This window comes from Staurois parvus, unplaced genomic scaffold (assembly GCF_062004578.1).
Source record: "Staurois parvus isolate SC_StPar_1 unplaced genomic scaffold, SC_StPar_1.0 ptg000151l, whole genome shotgun sequence".
In the NCBI taxonomy this organism is placed as follows: Eukaryota; Metazoa; Chordata; class Amphibia; order Anura; family Ranidae; genus Staurois; species Staurois parvus.
Genome location: NW_028317947.1, coordinates 23340212 through 23360592, shown reverse-complemented (window position 1 = coordinate 23360592; position 20381 = coordinate 23340212). Strand labels below are relative to the sequence as shown.

The window sequence follows — 20381 nt, the reverse complement described above, 5'->3', positions numbered from 1 at the left end:
TTTCAAAAAGGGAAAATCATCGGGATGGAGTCCCATTGCAGGTCACATTTACAGTCCCCACAGGCAGCATTACCACACAACTGTTGAACCATGTCTTTGACCAATGTCTAGAATTAAGAGAAGACAAGTTGCAAGATGGATATGCAACAACATTTTTAATACAAGCAGGCAGTTATGTAGCAAGTATTTACTTTGATATCACCAAATTAAAATAAGGAACGTGTCTAAATGGAAAACACAATGATTCAAAACCAAATTGGAAACAATTTCTTCTGTAAAAGATGCTGTAGCCTACAAAACTGATAGAAGTACTAAAGCCCAAGAAGAATCGCTTGCTGCAGTCAACCAGGTCTTATAAAGCTGACCTTACATGCAATGAGACTGTCACGTGATGCAAATTATAAAAAAAAAAAAAGGGACAATGTCAGGAGCAACTGGTACTGGAGGTGAAATCTAGTGCTGGGCCCTAAAATGTATGCAAACCCGAATCTGTTTTCAGTATGTCCTCATTCCTTTATTAAAAAAGGTCAGTCCGGAAAACCAGACAAGGAGCAGAATTTCAGAAGGATGGTTGATCTATTGTTTTTTTTTTTTTCAATTCTTTCAGTCTTCTGATGGCATATTTTTGGCTGTGACAGCAAAGGTGGTTGTAGTGGGTCCAGGTTCGACTAGCTTTGAATGCTAGTACCAGATTCCAACAGCCTTACCTACCCACAATGCCATCCTTCCTTCTGCCATTGTCCATTTCGCTCTAGGCGTCTTATATGAAGATCCTGCCGGTTCCAGCACTTCCTGCTGTAGGTTGGTAATGCTAAGCCACTGCCTTCTATTTAAAAAGGATGTCAGCCTTCAGTTAGGTGTTGAGCTGCCCATCATACCAACCGCACGTCTCCTGCAGATGTCATGCTTAACTCACCGACCAACTGAAGGCTGCCCACAGCAGGCTGCTGCCAATTGCAAAACAGCAGCTTGGGGCCATCAGCCTGTGACAGAAGTGTTACTGGCAGGATCTTCAGGAACAAATATTGCAAGAGATTGATAAACTCACAGTTTGTGTACAGTGATGCACAATGCCAGAACATACTGGAAAATAGATTTGGGGTTTCATACAGAATTTAAAAGGCAAGCAGGTAAGATAGAAATAAGGGGTGATGTGATGCTGACTTGTTTTTAAAAAGGAGAAGGCGCCAGGGTGGTGTGCTTTTTATCCTGGGTCCAAATGGACATACTGACCCACATACAACAAGCATACAGCTATGAAGATAGAACTGCAATCCTGACTTGTTCCAGTTCAGACAGAAGCAGGACGACCAGCCCTGGAAACAGCACCTTTAAAAACAAGTCAGCGCTGGCAGCTATCCTATATTCCTATCCTCACCAGTTCTCGAAGGATTTTAAATTATCTGGTACCTTTGTGTATGGTCAGCTTTAGGCACTAACAAAACTAAAAACCAAAACTTTTGGTTAAACATTTTAGCTTGAAATGGGCATTTTACAGATTCTGCTCATTTTTCTATACCCTGTAACCACATTATAGTTAAATAGTAGCCTTTGATTATTCTTCAAATAATCGGCATTTGGCATGTCAAGCATGGTCATCATAGGACTAAAACAGTGAGCAGACATTGCTCACGTGGAACACCATTAAGCTACAACAGAAAATGAAAAAACTTTCTAGAAATGCAATTTTAAACTTTCTATGATAATGACTATGAAATGTTGCCTGTTCAAGTGATCAGTACAGGCCTTAACATACCCACTTGGCATCTGAACCAAGCCCTATATCATCCTGCCGTGGAAATAAGTGCTTTCTTAAGATTACTAGTACATAGAGGTACCTCGTGGGTGGGGTCTGAGATGTCATAAGCCCTGCCCCTCGTCTCTGATACCTCAGCTGCAGCCACGCTTGAGGAGCTAGTAGGAACAAACTGTTACAAGCACACACTGTTCAGGCGTTAGGGAAAATGGGGAGCCACAAACTGCAGCAACTGCACCTCCGACTCCTGAGCTGCACACATAGAGCCGGAGGGACGGCAGCGGGTTAAGTACACGGTGTCACACATACAACATAGCTTGATTAAAAGGAAAAAGAAGAAAAGAAACAAAAAGAAAAAGAACAAAAACAAGAAACAAAGATAACGAGGAGAAGGTAACAGATCTCTAAAGTTCTTAAATTCACTAAAAACTGTGAAACTGGCGCTCTGCTCCGGGGATAAAGTTTGAATATCAAACAGAGGATTCTTCTGAAGCCAAATTGTCTTGTCGGATTTATATATATTTATATAGATTTTTTTTTTTTTTTCTTTGCAAGTTTTTCACCCGCCACTGTTCTTTATCTGTGGAGGGGCCGCGGTCTGGAGGAAGGGCAGGGAGGAGAGGAAGGGGGTCCCTCTGTGTCTTTGGCAGTTCGGGAGCTGCAGGAAGATCGGCGCGAGGGGCGCGGCCCTCCCCAGTCTGTAGGTTCGCTGGTTCCCGCAATTTCTGGTTTTGGGTTATAGGAAAGGGGAAAGTGTCGCCTCTCCCAGGGCTGTACAGTCTGAAAAAGACAAAGAGGGGAAAATGAAGCTTCATGCTTTTCAGTTTACTTCAAGCCAAACCAACAACACCTGCTCTACATTTCCCCCACTATATAACTATCCTGCAGATTACAATTTTTAAATCATTTTTGCATTTTTGACGATTGTCCACTTTGCTAGGACTTCCAGGACCATTCACTGCCACAGCAGGAATACCTCATCTCAATTCCCCTATATCACTAAGGAAGAAAGAAATGAAAGTGGTATAAAAAAACTAGCATAGCAGGTCGTGCCCAGCGGTCTGGATGTCACGGACATAAGGGTCACAGCAGAAAGGAAGAGTTGAGGACTCAAGAGATGGGATATTCTTAAAAAGATTTTCAAAAATAAGCAGCTAGTTGAAAATTCAACCATCATCCAATCAAAAACAAACATTGGTTACAGGCGATTTCCCATAAAGAACTTTCCGATTGTGGTACTAACAACAACAACACACTTCAGTGTAAACTCACCTCTACCTGCCGGGTACATTTAACCATCCCTTCAACTGTGTCAATGCAAGTCCTAAACGTGCACCCCCCCTCCCCCAAAAGAAAAATAGCTTTATCAAACAAAATTTGAAACACAAAGCCTGGATACGTTTACAATGATGCCAGCAGGTGGCACTGTAAACTGCTCCCATCACACCCTGCGCTGCCTTTTACTAGGGTGACTTTATGAATGGCTGTACACATCTGGTACTCCACATTCTACATAATAAAACACCACATCGAAAAGTCCAACATTGCGGGGGGGAATTAAGACTTGCAAATCTCACTGAATATCCAGTGTCAAGGTCAAATGATTCATCCGGATGTGAAAAATCCACCTTACCCTTCAAATGGTATCTAAACAAATACAATGTAAAGTTGTGCTCAAACGTTTGCACACCCTGGAAGAAATTGTGACATTTTGGCATCGACATTGAAAATATGACTGATCATGCCAAAAGGTCTTATTTAAGCTTAGTGATCATATGAATCCACTTATCACATAGTTGTTTGGCTCCTTTTTAAATCATAACAGAAATCACTCAAATGGCCCGGATCAAAAGTTTCCATAAGCTGGCATGCTTGGCCTTGGTACAGACATACAAGGTGACACACACGGGTTCAAATGGCAAAAAAAAGGTTAATTTTCTTTTTTTTTAAAACTGAATGCGACAGGAAAACATTTTCAATTTTAATTGAAAATTGATTTTTTTTTTTCAAATGAAAATTGAATTTAGTGGATTAATAGTGTGTGTATAAATAGTCAATGAGTGTGTTAGCGAATTTGACAGGTACCCGCTCCCACTTCCGCTGCGATTGCCTAAGGCGATCGGAAGCAGAAGTTGTCCTTCCTCCCTCCCCCTAGTCTTCTGGGACACGTGACAGGTTCCAGAAGACTACGGGGCCATTCACAAAGCTCAGCGCTTCTCATGCATGCGTAGTGGGCACCCGGCTGTGAAGCCGCAAGCTGTCGCAGCCAGGTGCCCACACTGAAGATGCCGACGCCAGGGAGAGAAGTCAGCCTGTGAAACCAGCTGTGGTGAGGACACCGCTGGAGCGAGGGACAAGTAAGTGACTATATTTTAAAAGCCAAGTGCTACAGTTTTTGTAGCTCCTGATTTTTTTTTTGTTGTTGCTGGAACTCCGCTTTAAGAAGTGGAAACTCAAGGATCTTTTGATACCAAGCAGAGGTCAGGTAGACCAAGAAAGATTGTAGCCACAACTGCCAGAAAAACTGTTCAGGATACAAAGAAAAACCCAAAAAAGGTAACTACAGGCTGCTCTGAAAAAATTGTTTTTTCCCCCCCCCCCCCAAAGGAGCACAATACTTCAACAAAAATGAGCTGCATGGTCAAGTAAGAAGCCTTTACTGTGCCAATTCCATAAAAAAGCAGTTACAATATACCGAACAACACCTTGACACGCCTTACAGCTTCTGGCACACTGTAATCTGGTGCGATGAGACCAAAACAGAGCTGTATGGTCACAACCATAAGTGCTATGTGTGGAGAGGGGTCGACAGCAACAAGAACACCATCCCCACTGTGAAACATGGTGGTGGGCTCACTGATGTTTTGGGGGTGAGCGTGTTCTAAAGGCACGGGGATTCTTGTGAAAATGGATGGTAAGATGAATGCAGCATGTTATCAGAAAATCCTGGCAGACAATTTGCATTCTTCTGCACAAAAGACTGCACGCCGTCACTAATGCCAAAGGGGGCAATACAAAGTATTAAAAACTAAGGGTATGCAGACTTTTGAACACGGGTCATGTCACTTGTTTACTTCTTGCTGTGTTTTCTGACCTACAGCTGAATGTAAATCCCATAAGAAATAAAAGAAATTAGTTTTGCCTGTTAGCTCATATTTTCATTAAAAAAACGGCACTGTATATTACCAATTCTCCAAGGGTAGAAAAACTTTTGAGCACTATTGTAGATGTGGTGGCTGCATTCATCTTATTTTTGCAGGCTCCCCCCACCGCCTTATTTGCACCTGGTGGTCCCTGTCAGTAAAACACTTCCTGTCTGAGGGACAACACTCACTCACTATACTTATGAGAAGCAGAGTTGTCACTCTAGGACAGGGAGGGTGTCAGGACAAAACATCTCCCTCTCTCCTCTGTAAAACATACAAAATTCCAAATGACATCCCTTACCGTCTCTTCATAACCTGAGTCTGACACGGAGCTCTGTGTCTCCTCAGAGATCAGACGCGGAGTGTCCCTTGAAGTGGGTGTGGGAGGAGCAGACAAGACGTCAGGGCTGAGCGGAGAGAAGTCAGGCACAGCCTGCCAGCTACTGGTGTCAGGGGAGGGAGGCTGCAGTGTGAAAGGCTGAGGGGTCATAGAGCCTTCAGAAGTCCGATGTGTCCTGGAAAACAGATGGACGGCAGTTACACCTTCATTCAGTCCCAGCATGAATCAGTGTACTAAAAGCAGTAAGGGTGGAGTCACATTACCTGCTGCCCCGGCGTTGAGGTGGGAGGCTGCTGCTGATCCACCTCGCTCGTTCTACCTCTTCACACTTTGCATGCAAAGCCGTAAAAGCTGCATCTGAGAGATCCTCCAACTGGAATGAACAAAAACAGATATCGCACATTAAAAATACACAGATAGTCGTTGAAAATGGATTACTAAGAAAGAGATAAAAAGTAGTTGCATCACAAATCCCCCAAAACAAGGGGTTCACTCCTAATTTTGGATAGTAGGTGTGGCCATGAAAATCATTCCTGTCTGTGCATCCAGAACTGCTGCTTTACAGCACAGATGCAAACTAATAATATTCTCCTGGTTCAGTGGAGGGCTTTCTGGATCCTATATTGATATACAGTCAGGTCCATAAATATTGGGACATCGACACAATTCTAACATTTTTGGCTCTATACACCACCACAATGGATTTTAAATGAAAGGAACACGATGTGCTTTAACTTCAGACTGTCAGCTTTAATTTGAGGGTATTTACATCTAAATCAGGTGAACGGTGTAGGAATTACAACAGTTTGCATATGTGCCTCCCACTTGTTAAGGGACCAAAAGTAATGGGACAATTGGCTTCTCAGCCGTTCCATGGCCAGGTGTGTGTTATTCCCCTCATTATCCCAATTACAATGAGCAGATAAAAGGCCCAGAGTTCATTTCAAGTGTGCTATTTGCATTTGGAATCTGTTGCTGTCAACTCTAAAGATGAGATCCAAAGAGCTGTCACTATCAGTGAAGCAAGCCATCATTAGGCTGAAAAAACAAAACAAACCCATCAGAGAGATAGCAAAGACATTAGGCGTGGCCAAAACAACTGTTTGGAACATTCTTAAAAAGAAGGAACGCACCGGTGAGCTCAGCAACACCAAAAGACCCGGAAGACCATGGAAAACAACTCTGGTGGATGACCGAAGAATTCTTTCCCTGGCGAAGAAAACAGCCTTCACAACCGTGAACAGTTGGCCAGATCAAGAACACTCTGCAGGAGGTAGGTGAATGTGTGTCAAAGTCAACAATCAAGAGAAGACTTCACCAGAGTGAATACAGAGGGTTCACCACAAGATGTAAACCATTGGTGAGCCTCAAAAACAGGAAGGCCAGATTAGAGTTTGCCAAACGACATGTAAAAAAGCCTTCACAGTTCTGGAACAACATCCTATGGACAGATGAGACCAAGATCAACTTGTACCAGAGTGATGGGAAGAGAAGAGTATGGAGAAGGAAAGGAACTGCTCATGATCCTAAGCATACCACCTCATCAGTGAAGCATGGTGGTGGTAGTGTCATGGCGTGGGCATGTATGGCTGCCAATGGAACTGGTTCTCTTGTATTTATTGATGATGTGACTGCTGACAAAAGCAGCAGGATGAATTCTGAAGTGTTTCGGGAATATTATCTGCTCATATTCAGCCAAATGCTTCACAACTCATTGGACGCTTCACAGTGCAGATGGACAATGACCCAAAGCATACTGCAAAAGCAACCAAAGAGTTTTTTAAGGGAAAGAAGTGGAATGTTATGCAATGGCCAAGTCAATCACCTGACCTGAATCTGATTGAGCATGCATTTCACTTGCTGAAGACAAAACTGAAGGGAAAATGCCCCAAGAACAACCAGGAACTGAAGACAGTTGCAGTAAAAGCCTGGCAGAGCATCACCAGGGATGAAACCCAGCGTCTGGTGATGTCTATGCGTTCCAGACTTCAGGCTGTAATTGACTGCAAAGGATTTGCAACCAAGTATTAAAAAGTGAAAGTTTGATTTATGATTATTATTCTGTCCCATTACTTTTGGTCCCTTAACAAGTGGGAGGCACATATGCAAACTGTTGTAATGCCTACACCGTTCACCTGATTTGGATGTAAATACCCTCAAATTAAAGCTGACAGTCTGCAGTTAAAGCACATCTTGTTCGTTTCATTTCAAATCCATTGTGGTGGTGTATAGAGCCAAAAAATGTTAGAATTGTGTCGATGTCCCAATATTTATGGACCTGACTGTATGTGGAACACACTGTATTGCTCTGTGACAGCTGCAGCTAACAGGTTTGTTAGTAAACAAACCTCATGTGAGCACTATGATTGGCTGTCACTGTATGACTGGGAACTGCAGAGATTGGCTCCCAATCATTAGCACAGACCAGGGCCTATGCAGCACGACTAAATGAGATTGTAGATGAATGATTTATAGGCAGGGGGACTGTATGGCCTTAAGGACTTTAAGGCAAAAGAGGATGTCTTAGAAGATTTCCCCTTCCCCCTTTTTTCCTTATGTGTCTGTCATTCAATAAAGCTTCGGACTTGTGAACATTTTCCCGCTTCCTTATCTCGCTTTCCTATCCGCCATCACACCAATTGCTTTTTGAAGCATGTTATACAGCTGGTTTGTTGCTGTGGTGCCACATGTGACATGTAGGACTGTGGTTCAACTCTGGCACTACACATCTGACATTGGGCCGCTAAGTATTTTGGTGGTACCTTGGGGTCCACATGATGCTTACAGGATAAAGTGGTGTAATGGTCATCGGGATGGTTCGAGGAACTTCACTCCACACAACTTGTGAGGCATCACACTGCTGAGTGACTTTAACTTACTGTGGGATTGGACTGTATTGTTACATGGTGTATTTTCGCCCTGCGTTGCAGTTCAGGGGAAAACGTACCCTGCTAAAGTATTTACATATATATATATATATATATATATATATACACACACACACACACACACGAGCGGACTGACCATTTGGAAACTCAGGCACTGCCGAGGGCCCGGGGTCAGTAGGGGGCCCCATGAAATGCCCCTGGTACCTTTTTCATTGGCTTTTTTGAGTTTGGGCAAGGACACAGGGGCCCCATAAGTTGTCAGTCCGCTCCTGTGGGTGGATGGATGGATGGATAGGATAGAGCATGTTTTGTTTTTTGTTTTTTTTCGATTAAAAAAAAATAAAAAATCTGTTGGCACAGGGAACCATTCCTGAGAATTTTCATCGACCGCCTGCAGAAGTTTAGATTTTTTTTTTTAAAACTCAAAAGACATTACTGATCATCTACCTCCAAGTCTGAACAACAAACATCAGCTGAAAAGTATTATGTGTATCTGACGTCACTCACCTCATCTATGTCCTTTTCTGAATTTGGAGTCACAGGAGTGATTTTAACAACACGCCAGCTGCAGGAGAAAACAAAAAGAAGAAATGAGGATTCCGGGACCTGGGCTGGTGTGACACCAGAACCTTGTACCCTTTGTATGTAGTAGTATTTCCTGGTAAAAGTTACCTGAACCCAGTGCAGTGTATGAACAAGGGGCAGGCCAGCCAAAACAGAAGAGATGTAAAGAAGTGAAAACTGCTAGCAATGTGGGTGGGCTGACTAGAGGCGGGGCTCATCACTGCACACAGATTTTCCATCCTGCAGGAAAATCTGTGAGGGTGGACATCGACACAAAGGCCAGAAGACTGCAGAGGGTAACCTGTAGTCCACCAGAGAGCCTATACCGGTCATGTTCAATTCAGTGACCTCACATTCAGCCTAGCTCGAAGGAGGTGAGCATCAGCAGCCTGCAGCAATGAATGGGAACCTCAACTAAGCAAGTAATCACAATGACAAGTTCTTTAAAGAGGAACACCACCCAAAACAAATTTTTAACTGCCTGCTACCTGGAAGTTGGTGGACACAGAGAAGAATTAGAATTTGAGAACACCTTGGCTGAAATGGGTCTGCCCACTGGAGGATTTCCCTTCTTTTCCTGTTCCGGTGACAACTCAAAATTTTGGATTTTTCTTTACTTGGTCTCAGTTACAATGATTGCCAGGACAAAGAGAAAAAAAAAAAAAAATCTCAACAGGGACACAGACAGCAATAAAATCTTGATGGGTGTTCTAATCTTCACCATTCTCTCTATACAGCTGGCCACATATGGATCGAATCTTGGCTGGTTCAGTGGGGATCAACCAAGATTCGATTAATCTATGGGCAGGTTGGTTGTTCTGAAGTTGATCCTTCAATCGACTTCAGTACAACCAGCCTGTTGAATTTTTTGGATGTAATTACTGCCAGTGGCTATAGCAGCTAGCAGTAATCATTGTGTTTTGCTGGCCGGGAAAACACAATAGCTCCACGGGAGGGCTTCCCCCATCTACACTGACTATTGATGGGGGAATCCAGTGATCTTCCTTCCTTCCACCCATGGTGGAAGGAAAGAAAAGCATATCATCTATGGCCTGCTTAACAGTAGGTGCACTATACCACCCCTTTAGAGCCGAACTGTTCGCAGTGGAACTCCCCTGAGCTGCTACGGTGATCTTGCTGCTCAAAATAACAATTTCTCTATAAAGTGTGTTTGTTCTGAAGGACAGAGCAACAATTACTTTCCCTACCCACCTCCTTTACCAATACAGTAAGTGTCCCTAAAGAAGCCCCTGGAGGATGATATACAATCGGGACATTACCTGGGCGTGAGGATCTCCTTGTACTGCAGCCTCTCCACTCTGGTGGTGGCTGCTACCGACATAGGTATCACAATATTGTCAATGTCATAGGAAGTCTCCAACCGCCTCTTCCTGGCAGCCTGGCAGATGACAGAAAGCAATAATGAAAATATCTGCAATATGATGTGTGTAAATTAGGAATTAATCTGTCATACCATTAGAGCCTCGATTCCTCCAAAGCAGACCTCAGCGCTGTGAATTACCCACTACTGTGTCTCTGCATATTACAGCAATGCATAGGTGTGAATTGTTTGATGTAAAGATTATTACCGTACAGGTAAACCTTTTTTTATGTATAGTTTAGAATCACATATGAAGGTAGTCATCTTTATTCATCGCATCCACAGGCTCAGTCCTCTACTTTGCAGTGCTACATGATCGTGTTTTACTGCCTCTTCACATAACGCAGATACAAAAATCTGCCACACAAGGCTTGAATTTTGACAGATTCCTGCTGAAATGGGCTGAAATTCAACTTGTGGGTGGCCCTGTCAGCAACACCAGGCTCAACGAAACATGGCTGAAAAAAAATAGAAGGAGCAGGGTGGAAAACTGATGGCTAAACAGTGACTGCATTAATTCAGATGCAGTCACTATTCAGGTATTTAGACAGCTGCGGGTGTTGCGGACTGTTCAAATACAACAGCCAGCAGTGCAGATTCCTCCATCCACTCTGTTTAGCCTCGATGGAGGAATCTATTGCTTTCTAGCTGTGTATAGCTATGTTATCTGACTGATATCAATGCACTCCCTGCATGGCTGACATCTCATCTCAACAGCTGCTAACCACCTCCCTTCCGGCCGTTGTATATAAACGCAGTGGCAGTGCAGGGGCGGGTGGCCGTTTATAAATGGCCTCCCCATCCCCTGCTTGTGCTCGCTCCCTGGGAGCGTGCAGCACCGCGATCCAGTGCCCGTGTCCTGTGGACACAGTGGAACACTGATCGTTGTGCGAGGTCCCAATCATGTGATCACTGATTGGCCAATCAGTGATCACATGCAGAGTAGTAAGCAAGATGTCACTTCTGACATCATTGCTTACTACGTGTGAAATCTGTGAATGATCACAGAGGTCACATGGTACAAGGCTGTTGATCGTAATGATCGTATGTACTCTCCAGCACCTCAGAAAATGCACAGCCAAAAGGGAAGCCAAGGGAACCAGGACAGCGACAACCAAAAGGAAATTCTTCAGGGGTGCAGCCCTCCTCAGACAGTGAGATCAGCCACTGGATAGAAAATAAACAGGTGGCGGATTTGAAGGATACCTTTTGCTTCTTATATTTCGCTGCTTCCTGAGCACAGGAACAAGGTATTCCAAGATTGACACCCCCCTGTGATCCTAGCAAATGCAGCACTGGGCTAGGAGCTCTGTGAAAACTTAGGGGGCTGTGACCAGCCCAAAGAGCAGTGCCTCAAAACAAAAAATTAAGATCTTTTACTGCAAAACGCAGAGCCCTTGATAGACCTGAAAAAAAAAGAAAAAAATCGGCACACAAAAGGTATGCCATCATTAAAGACAATAGCCCCTGGAAATCTCTCTAGCACATAGGCCACTACTAATTGGACCGACTGTACCTGAAACAGAAAGACGTCTAGACTTGGGTCTTAGGTTAAGTGCACGGATACCTGAGCAGGGGTGTATCAGTAAACGGCTGTACAAGCTCCCCGAGAATATGCAGACTAATGCAGCGTATAGTCGTGTCCTGTCTGATCATGCATCTCCCCCATAGGTAGTACTCACACCTCATTATCCAGCCATAAACTTCAGGGAGTCCCAGCCTTCTCCCAGCAGCCTCATCCTTCAGCCCATGTGTGACTTCAATCATACAAAATGACCACCATTCTACTTCCTGCCTCTAATACACAAGAGTAGGCTATACAGAGTGGCCCCGCACCCTCTAGTGGCTGAAGGAGAAAACAGCAGTCCTTCTGAACCCCACAGAGCATGGCCTGGCCAGACCAAACAGCACACTGCCCCCAGAAGCCACCGGGAGAAATGGCCAGTCATTTCTTTTTAAAGAAACCCTGCAAATGTAAACTTATAATTCAGAGTCCTGAGGCTGGACTGGTAACAGGAGTCCAACCCATCACGGTGGGCTCTGACATGCAGACTTTCAAGGACTCTGTTCCCCTTTCCGCTGCCTTGGACCTGCACAGGACCCCGCTGAAAAGCGCCTTGGTCAGAACAAACACTGCACAGGGTTCCATTATGCAGGGTCCAGTGCCATATGGCTGCATTACAGGCAAAACCTCGAGGTTTCTTCTCCTATCCAGTAAGGCTTGGGCACCATCCATTTCGGCTAAAAGCTTTTCGATTGGATCTGTTTGAAGTCCTTGATTCTCAGAACTACTGTTCCAGACCTCTCAAGTATGCTCACAGAGCACATGTTCAATGAGCACCCATCTTACAGACACTGGTGAAAAAGCTGAAGTACTTCCCGTATAGGAGGGGTTATATAGGGGAGGACTTCCTCTCTGATTGGTCAGTCAGTATCTATTCACATACAGTGTATCCAGAAAGTATTCCCAGCGCTTAACTTTTGCCACATTTTGTTATGTTACAGCCTCATTCCAAAATGGATTCAAGTCATTTTTTTCCTCAACATTCTACAAACAATACCCCATAATGACACCGTGAGAGAAGTTCGTTTTGAAATCTTTGCTTTTTTTTTGAAAATAGAAAATGAACCCCCCCTCCATCTACATAAGTATTCACAGCCTTTGTATTTTTCAATACTTTGTTGAAGCCCCTTTAGCACCAATTACACCCTCAAGTAGTTTGGAGTATGATGCTACAAGCTTGGCACACCTATTTTTGGGCAAATTGTCCCATTCTTCTTTGCAGGACCTCTCAAGCTCCATCAGGTTGGATGGGGAGCATCGGTGCACAGCCATTTTCAGATCTCTCCAGAGATGTTCAAATCGGGTTCAAGTCTGGGCTCTGCCTGGCCACTCCAGTCTAAGGTCCAGAGCACTCTGGAACAAGTTTCCATCAAGGATGTCTCTGTACATTGTTCCATTCATCTTTTCTTCGATCCTAACTAGTCTCCCAGTTCCTGCCGCTGAAAAACATCCCCACAGCATGATGCTGCCACCACCATGCTTCACTGTAGGAATGGTATTGGCCAGGTGGTGAGTGGTGCCTGGTTTCCTCCAGACATGAGGCTTGGCATTCAGGCCATAGAGTTCAATCTTTGTTTCATCAGACCAGAGAGTTTTGTTTCTTATGGTCTGAGCGTCCCTCAGGTGCCTTTTGGCAAACTCCAGGCGAGCTGCCATTTGCCTTTTACTAAGGAATGGTTTCCATCTGGCCACTCTACCATACAGGCCTGATTGGTGGAGTGCTGCAGAGATGGTTGTTCTCCTGGAAGGTTCTCTTCTCTCCACAGAGAAACACTGGAGCTCTTTCAGAGTGACCATCGGGTGCTTGGTTACCTCCCTGGCTAAGGCCCTTCTCCTTCGATCGCTCATTTTAGCCGGGCGGCCCACTCTAGGAAGTTCCTGGTGGTTCCAAACGTCTTAGTTATGGATGATGGAGGCCACTGTGCTCATTGGGACCTTCAATGCTGCAGACATTTTTCTGTACCCTTCCCTAGATATGTGCCTTGATACAATCCTGTCTCGGAAATCTACGGACGATTCCTTGGACTTCATGGATTGGTTTGTGCTCTGACATGCACTGTTCCCTGTGGGACCTTCTATAGACAGGTTTATGCCTTTCCTAATCATGTCCAATCAACTGAATTTCCCACAGGTGGGCTCCAGTCAAGTTGTGGAATCATCTCAAGGATGATCAGTAGGATGCTGAAGATGAAAGAAAGAGCGCACAAACCTTGCGCATTACCTCAATAAATAGTGACTAATTTTATTAATAAGGAAATATACTCACAAAATGATTGTATAACAGGCATAATTAACCATAATCCAAACAGGGTTACAGGTAAATCAAAAAGGGGGGGGGTATGAAGGCTAATGCGTTTCGAAGGGTGCTCCCTTCTTCATCAGAGCTGGGTTTGGCAGATAGAAACTTCAGTATGGCAGAATTCCCATGGCAAGGAGATATTCAGCCACTGAGTGTCAGTATTACAGCAGTTCAGCCTGTTTAGTCTAAACAGGCTGAACTGCTGTAATACTGACACTCAGTGGCTGAATATCTCCTTGCCATGGGAATTCTGCCATACTGAAGTTTCTATCTGCCAAACCCAGCTCTGATGAAGAAGGGAGCACCCTTCGAAACGCGTTAGCCTTCATACCCCCCCCCCTTTTGATTTACCTGTAACCCTGTTTGGATTATGGTTACTTATGCCTGTTATACAATCATTTTGTGAGTATATTTCCTTATTAATAAAATTAGTCACTATTTATTGAGGTAATGCGCAAGGTTTGTGCGCTCTTTCTTTCATCTTCCTCTACAGTTTTATTAAGCTTCCCCAGCTTCATGATAGAGCTGCACAACCTCTGATCACCAGTGGATGAATACACAACACGCTGTTTGTCACTAACACCTGTTTGATCTGAGTCCTTGAGCGCAGGAGATAATGGATCTTTGATCAGTAGGATGCACCAGAGCTCAATTTTGAGTGTCATGGCAAAGGCTGTTAATACTTCTGTACATGGGTTTTTTTGTCATTTTTTTATTTTTAATAAATTGCACAGATTTCAAAACGAACTTCTTTTACATTGTGATTATGGGGTATTGTTTGTAGAATGTTGAGGAAAAAAATGAATTTAATCCATTTTGGAATAAGGCTGTAACAACAAAATGTGGCAAAAGTTACGCACTGTGAATACTTTCTGGATGCACTGTATAGCTGGCATATAACACCACATAGTCATCAATAACCTGCTCTGTGTCCTGTGATATACAGTAAAAACCACTGGCCATAAATTGCATTATATAGAACAGAACCTGCAGGTAACCTCATAGTACACACAAGCTGGCAACTAGCATTTGCGTTTGGGAAATCAAACCATCTACGTACCGCAGCTGCAGCACTGAGTGAGGATGAATCCGATGGTGTGGAGAGCTGGCGTGAGAGAGAGGTGTGAGACAGAGATGAGGAAATATCTGCTGCAAGATTGGGCCCTGCTGGGTCCACCTCATGTCGCCCTAGGAGAAAAGGAAACAAGAAGGTTAGCCCAAAAGTCATTCACAGGGGTGTCACTTGCATAAAAAAAACTGATTATAGGCTTTGTGCAGTTTCTCCTTTACCATCTCTTTCTATCGGGCTGAACTGGCGTTTCTTCTGATGGGGTATGGGGACAATGAGCGAGCGCTCAGGTTTCAGAACTTGTGATCTCTCACACTTTAAGGTGCGTTGCAGGGAGTCCAAGTGCTGCTTCGAAGAGAGCTCAGGAAAAGGTCTGTGAAGAGTTAGTTCTGCAACAAAAAAAATGTAGAAACACACTCAGCGCACTAGAGGCTCATATCCTGTTAAATACACAATAAGTCCATGATAGTCCATGAATATCCATAACTCTATAACCGCTTAGGTGGCACCCATCCCAGAGTATGTTAACTGTATAGAGATAAAATGTATAAGAAAGAAGAGAGAATGGCGCCTTCTAAGTGCAGTATATGGCACAATTTAATAAGCCACTGTATAAAAAAAACTCACAATTATGGATAGTCTCCAGGTATATCGCCAACATCCACATCCTGGAGACGTCCGTCCTACTGCCATGGGACCACCGTGGGTGATAGGAGAGTCTCAGAATGCCGCTGCTGGAACCGAAGTGTCTGACCAGAGCAGGGGCGGACTGACCATTTGGAAACTCGGGCACTGCCGGAGGGCCCGGGGTCAGTAGGGGGCGCCATGAGATGCCCCTGGTACCTTTTTCATAGGCTTTTTTGAGTTTGGGCAAGGACACAGGGGCCCCATGATCCCCTGCAGAAGGCCTGCAGAAGGGAGCAGCAAGCTCAGAGCGCGTAGCCTTTCCTTTCCTTGATGTGCCGACCTCTCCCCTTGCTGATGTCACATTCGCCCCAGCTCTTGCGGTCCATGATGGTCACAGACACTTCCGGTTCCAGTGTTCTGAGACTCTCCTACCACCCACGGTGGTCCCATAGCAGTCGAACGGACTTCTGCAGGATGTGGATGACGGTGGCATACCTGGAGACTATCCCCAATTGATGGGCTTTTTTTATCTCACTTCACTATTGTGAGTTTTTTTTAAATTGTAGATTATTAAATTGTGTTATTTACTGCACTTAAAAGGCGCCTCTCGCTCTTCTTTCTTATAAATTGAGTTCTGCAACAAAAGAACATGGGTCAGAAAGCATACAATACAACACCACCCAGAAAGTTACTGCAACACGATCCAATGTGCCTTTAAAGCAGAACAACAGTTTTGTTTGTTTGTTTTTAATGCAAACACTTTAAAGGCCAAAACACGTTTCCAAAAGAAAAAATAATGTACATTTTTGCAGAATAAAAGAAAAAAAAAAGTGCATTTATTTATTTTTAATAAGAGCCTGCAGAGCACTGCACCTGCGATCAGTGGATCACGGATGCAATGTCAGGCTCTTGCACAAACTGCCTACAGCTCTTGCCCATACAGACAGTTCCCAAGCAACAAGCAGTGTGAATGAACTACAAGCATGCGGATCACAGCGAATGAACACACATGCGCACACGCACGAACACACACACGCGCGCACGTTATTCTGAAAGCAGAAGACAACTGGACTTATTTGCTATTGCTCTCCTACTCACTATGAGTATGTAAAAGTCCAAGCGTGCGGTCTGTGCGGGGGATCTCCGTGACTGAATTTGAAGAACGCTGCTTTAGTTTTTTGCTGGATTTCAATCTGTCCATCTTGTTGTGGGAACGGAGGAGAGCATGGAATCGCAGACCAGCTGGAACATCTAGAAGAGACGTACAAGATATGAGTCACATGGTTCTGAGAAGGATCCTCAATAGTGTTTCTTTTCACTGGTTGCATTCCTGGGTCCAGCGTGCAATCAAATATGGATAGTGACTTCTAACTATGTTAGCTTACTGCCTGGCAAGATGCATCAAATCTAGTAGTTATTAGTGGACAACAAATGTAATTTATCCCACAAGTAATTTGGTTACCTTTGTATGGATAGTGAGATGGCATTAAAAAGACAGCAAAGTCCATTATTTAGGTTATTATTGTTGTATAAAGTACAAGCTGCACATAAGACGCATGGCTCTATGTATGGATAGAAGTGCAGTATGTCTTTTTAGAACATAAAAAGATTAAAAATGGGAAAGAGATTTTAAAGCATTCTGCATCCTAGTACTCTTTATGTGCATACAGGGTATTATAATTACTGGGAATTTCAAGTTATTTCCTATTGAAAAAGGCATCTACCTCCATGGTTGTATACATTCCTTAAAAAGGAAAGAATCAGTAATAACCCCGTAGGGTGCATTATACAGAACATTTTTTAAATTCTTTAAAAAAAAAAAGGATCACAAAAAACATCAAAAGATATGTGGCCATTACTGTACACAACAGTGACTGAACGGTGTATATTTGCCTGTAGTTCTCCTTTAACCGCTTACCTGCAGCAATATAGCAGACATACTGCTACACGAGGGCATGGGAGCACAAAATCTTGTATATATACACATGATTTTGCTTTTCCGGGTACAGGGCGCCCGCGCTCTACCCGCGGATGTCAATCACCAGGTCCAGGCCGGTGATTACCTGTCGGCGCCAAGTGATTACCGACAATCACCGACGGGGAGGAAGACTTTTGTTTACAGTCTTCCTCCCTGTCAGCTCGGGCACACTGCTCAGGATGGCTGTGCACAGCACAACCATCCTGACCAGTGTGCTTACAGTGAAGCACACCACCCCCTACCCCATAGTAAAACACTCCCTACACACAGTTAACCCTTTGATCGCCCCTCACATTAACCCCTTCCTGCCCAGTGTCATTAGTACAGTGTCATTGCTGGTTTATTTTAGCACTGAACACTGTATTGATGTCACTGGGGATGTCAATGACACCAAGTTAGTCCCCCCCCAGTGTCAGAATGCCCACCGTAGTCCCGCTAAAAGTCGCTGATTGCCACCATTACTAGTAGGGAAAAAAAAAATCCCAGTATATATACCGCCATTTGTAGACGCTATAACTTTCATTTAAATCAATTCATTTACACGTATTGGAACTTTTTTTTGTTTTTTAGCAAAGACATGTCGCAGAATACATTTCATTTTGGCCTAAATTTGATTTTAAATTTTTTTTTTTACTGGACATGTTTAATAGCAAAGTCCAAAATATTGTTTTTTTTTTCTCAAAATTGTAAACTTTTTTTGCATATAGTGCAAAAAAAAAAACAAAAAAAAAACTGCACAGGTGATCAAATACCACCGAAAGAAAGCTCAATTTGTGGGGGGGAAAAAAAAAAAAACAGGTTCCCATAATTGTTTGTCAAAAAATAAACATTGGATAAAGAGGAAACAAAAGAAGTTCAATGTAACTCACCAGCTGGGAAGGAGAGAACCGGGTGAATGGCAGGATCCATCAGCGTCAAACGTTCAGACAATGGATCACTGTATGGGAACTGGGTAGGGAGCCCCGGGAAGGTGGCACACATTACACATGATGAGGAGACCTCACAGGGCCGCGGGACACTGCTCTGGACCTGTGTGCGAGTAGACATAGAACACGTGAATATGGAACCAAAAGAGAGAGAAAAGAACATAGGACAAAATACAACCAGAGGAAACTGGTGGCCTATTTGGACCTTTCAGTTTCAGGGAAGAAGGATCCTCCTAAATAATTCTCTTTTTTACCATTCCATCAAAATTCAATGAGTCTTCCATACAAATGGAAACTTACATTAACCCAGTGGCAGTTCCATTTACAGTCCTCAGGACAGATGACTAAGCCCAAAAGCAGGTGCAAGAGTCAGAATAATTGACCTTTTCCTGTTTTACTTGCAATTCTCACTATTATTTTGTTCAGCTACATTATTAAATGCTAAAAGAACCTTTACCGTCATGGAGACAAGCAGAGGTAATCCTTTCCAAGTCTTTGTTCATATGAAAATAAAATTAACAGTGTTGTACAAAACTGGATTGGATAAAGAATAATCAGGATTTATTAAAGTGTTACAAAACCCAGGAGCCTGCATTCACTATATCCGGTCTCCCCCGGACCCTGCATTCACTATATCCGGTCTCCCCGGACCCTGCATTCACTATATCCGGTCTGCCCGGACCCTGCATTCACTATATCCAGTCTCCCCCGGACCCTGCATTCACTATATCCGGTCTGCCCGGACCCTGCATTCACTATATCCGGTCTGCCCGGACCCTGCATTCACTATATCCGGTCTGCCCGGACCCTGCATTCACTATATCCGGTCTGCCCGGACCCTGCATTCACTATATCCGGTCTGCCCGGACCCTGCATTCACTATATCCGGTCTGCCCGGACCCTGCATTCACTATATCCGGTCTGCCCGGACCCTGCATTCACTATATCCGGTCTGCCCGGACCCTGCATTCACTATATCCGGTCTGCCCGGACCCTGCATTCACTATATCCGGTCTGCCCGGACCCTGCATTCACTATATCCGGTCTCCCCCGGACCCTGCTTTCACTATATCCGGTCTGCCCGGACCCCGCACTCACTATATCCGGTCTCCCCGGACCCCGCACTCACTATATCCGGTCTCCCCGGACCCCGCACTCACTATATCCGGTCTCCCCGGACCCCGCACTCACTATATCCGGTCTCCCCGGACCCCGCACTCACTACATCCGGTCTCCCCGGACCCCGCACTCACTACATCCGGTCTCCCCGGACCCCGCACTCACTACATCCGGTCTCCCCGGACCCCGCACTCACTACATCCAGTCTCCCCGGACCCCGCACTCACTACATCCGGTCTCCCCGGACCCCGCACTCACTATATCCGGTCTCCCCGGACCCCGCACTCACTATATCCGGTCTCCCCGGACCCCGCACTCACTACATCCGGTCTCCCCGGACCCCGCACTCACTACATCCGGTCTCCCCGGACCCCGCACTCACTACATCCAGTCTCCCCGGACCCCGCACTCACTACATCCGGTCTCCCCGGACCCCGCACTCACTATATCCGGTCTCCCCGGACCCCGCACTCACTATATCCGGTCTCCCCGGACCCCGCATTCACTATATCCGGTCTCCCCGGACCCCGCATTCACAATAACCTTGACTACACAAAGGGGGTTATTTACTAAAACTGGAGAGTGCAAAATCTGGTGCAGCTCTGCATAGAAACCAATCAGCTTTCAGGTTTTAATTGGCAAAGCCTACCTGAACAAGCTGAAGTTAGTAGCTGATTGGCTACTATGCACAGCTGCACCAGATTCTGAGTGCTCTAGTTTCAGT

At 44.6% G+C, this 20381-nt stretch overlaps 2 protein-coding genes across 5 annotated transcripts in view; one reads left to right on the top strand and one right to left on the bottom strand.

The window, feature by feature from the left end:
* The window catches only part of LOC149464619 (microtubule-associated protein tau-like), a 201848-nt gene that overhangs the window by 110993 nt on the left and 70474 nt on the right, over positions 1-20381 (top strand). The window lies entirely within an intron of this gene.
* Positions 141-20381, bottom strand: part of KANSL1 (KAT8 regulatory NSL complex subunit 1) — a 156170-nt gene continuing 135929 nt past the window's right edge. For all 3 annotated transcript variants that reach the window (XM_089674648.1, XM_089674647.1, XM_089674646.1), the window contains 9 exons: positions 18482-18641; positions 16733-16885; positions 15229-15396; positions 14999-15126; positions 9975-10093; positions 8638-8695; positions 5506-5615; positions 5204-5417; positions 141-2536 (listed from right to left, as the gene is read on the bottom strand). In XM_089674648.1, the coding sequence (XP_089530774.1) occupies positions 2333-2536; positions 5204-5417; positions 5506-5615; positions 8638-8695; positions 9975-10093; positions 14999-15126; positions 15229-15396; positions 16733-16885; positions 18482-18641 (1314 nt within the window). In that variant the 3' untranslated portion in view covers positions 141-2332. The remainder of the gene's footprint in view (positions 2537-5203; positions 5418-5505; positions 5616-8637; positions 8696-9974; positions 10094-14998; positions 15127-15228; positions 15397-16732; positions 16886-18481; positions 18642-20381) is intronic.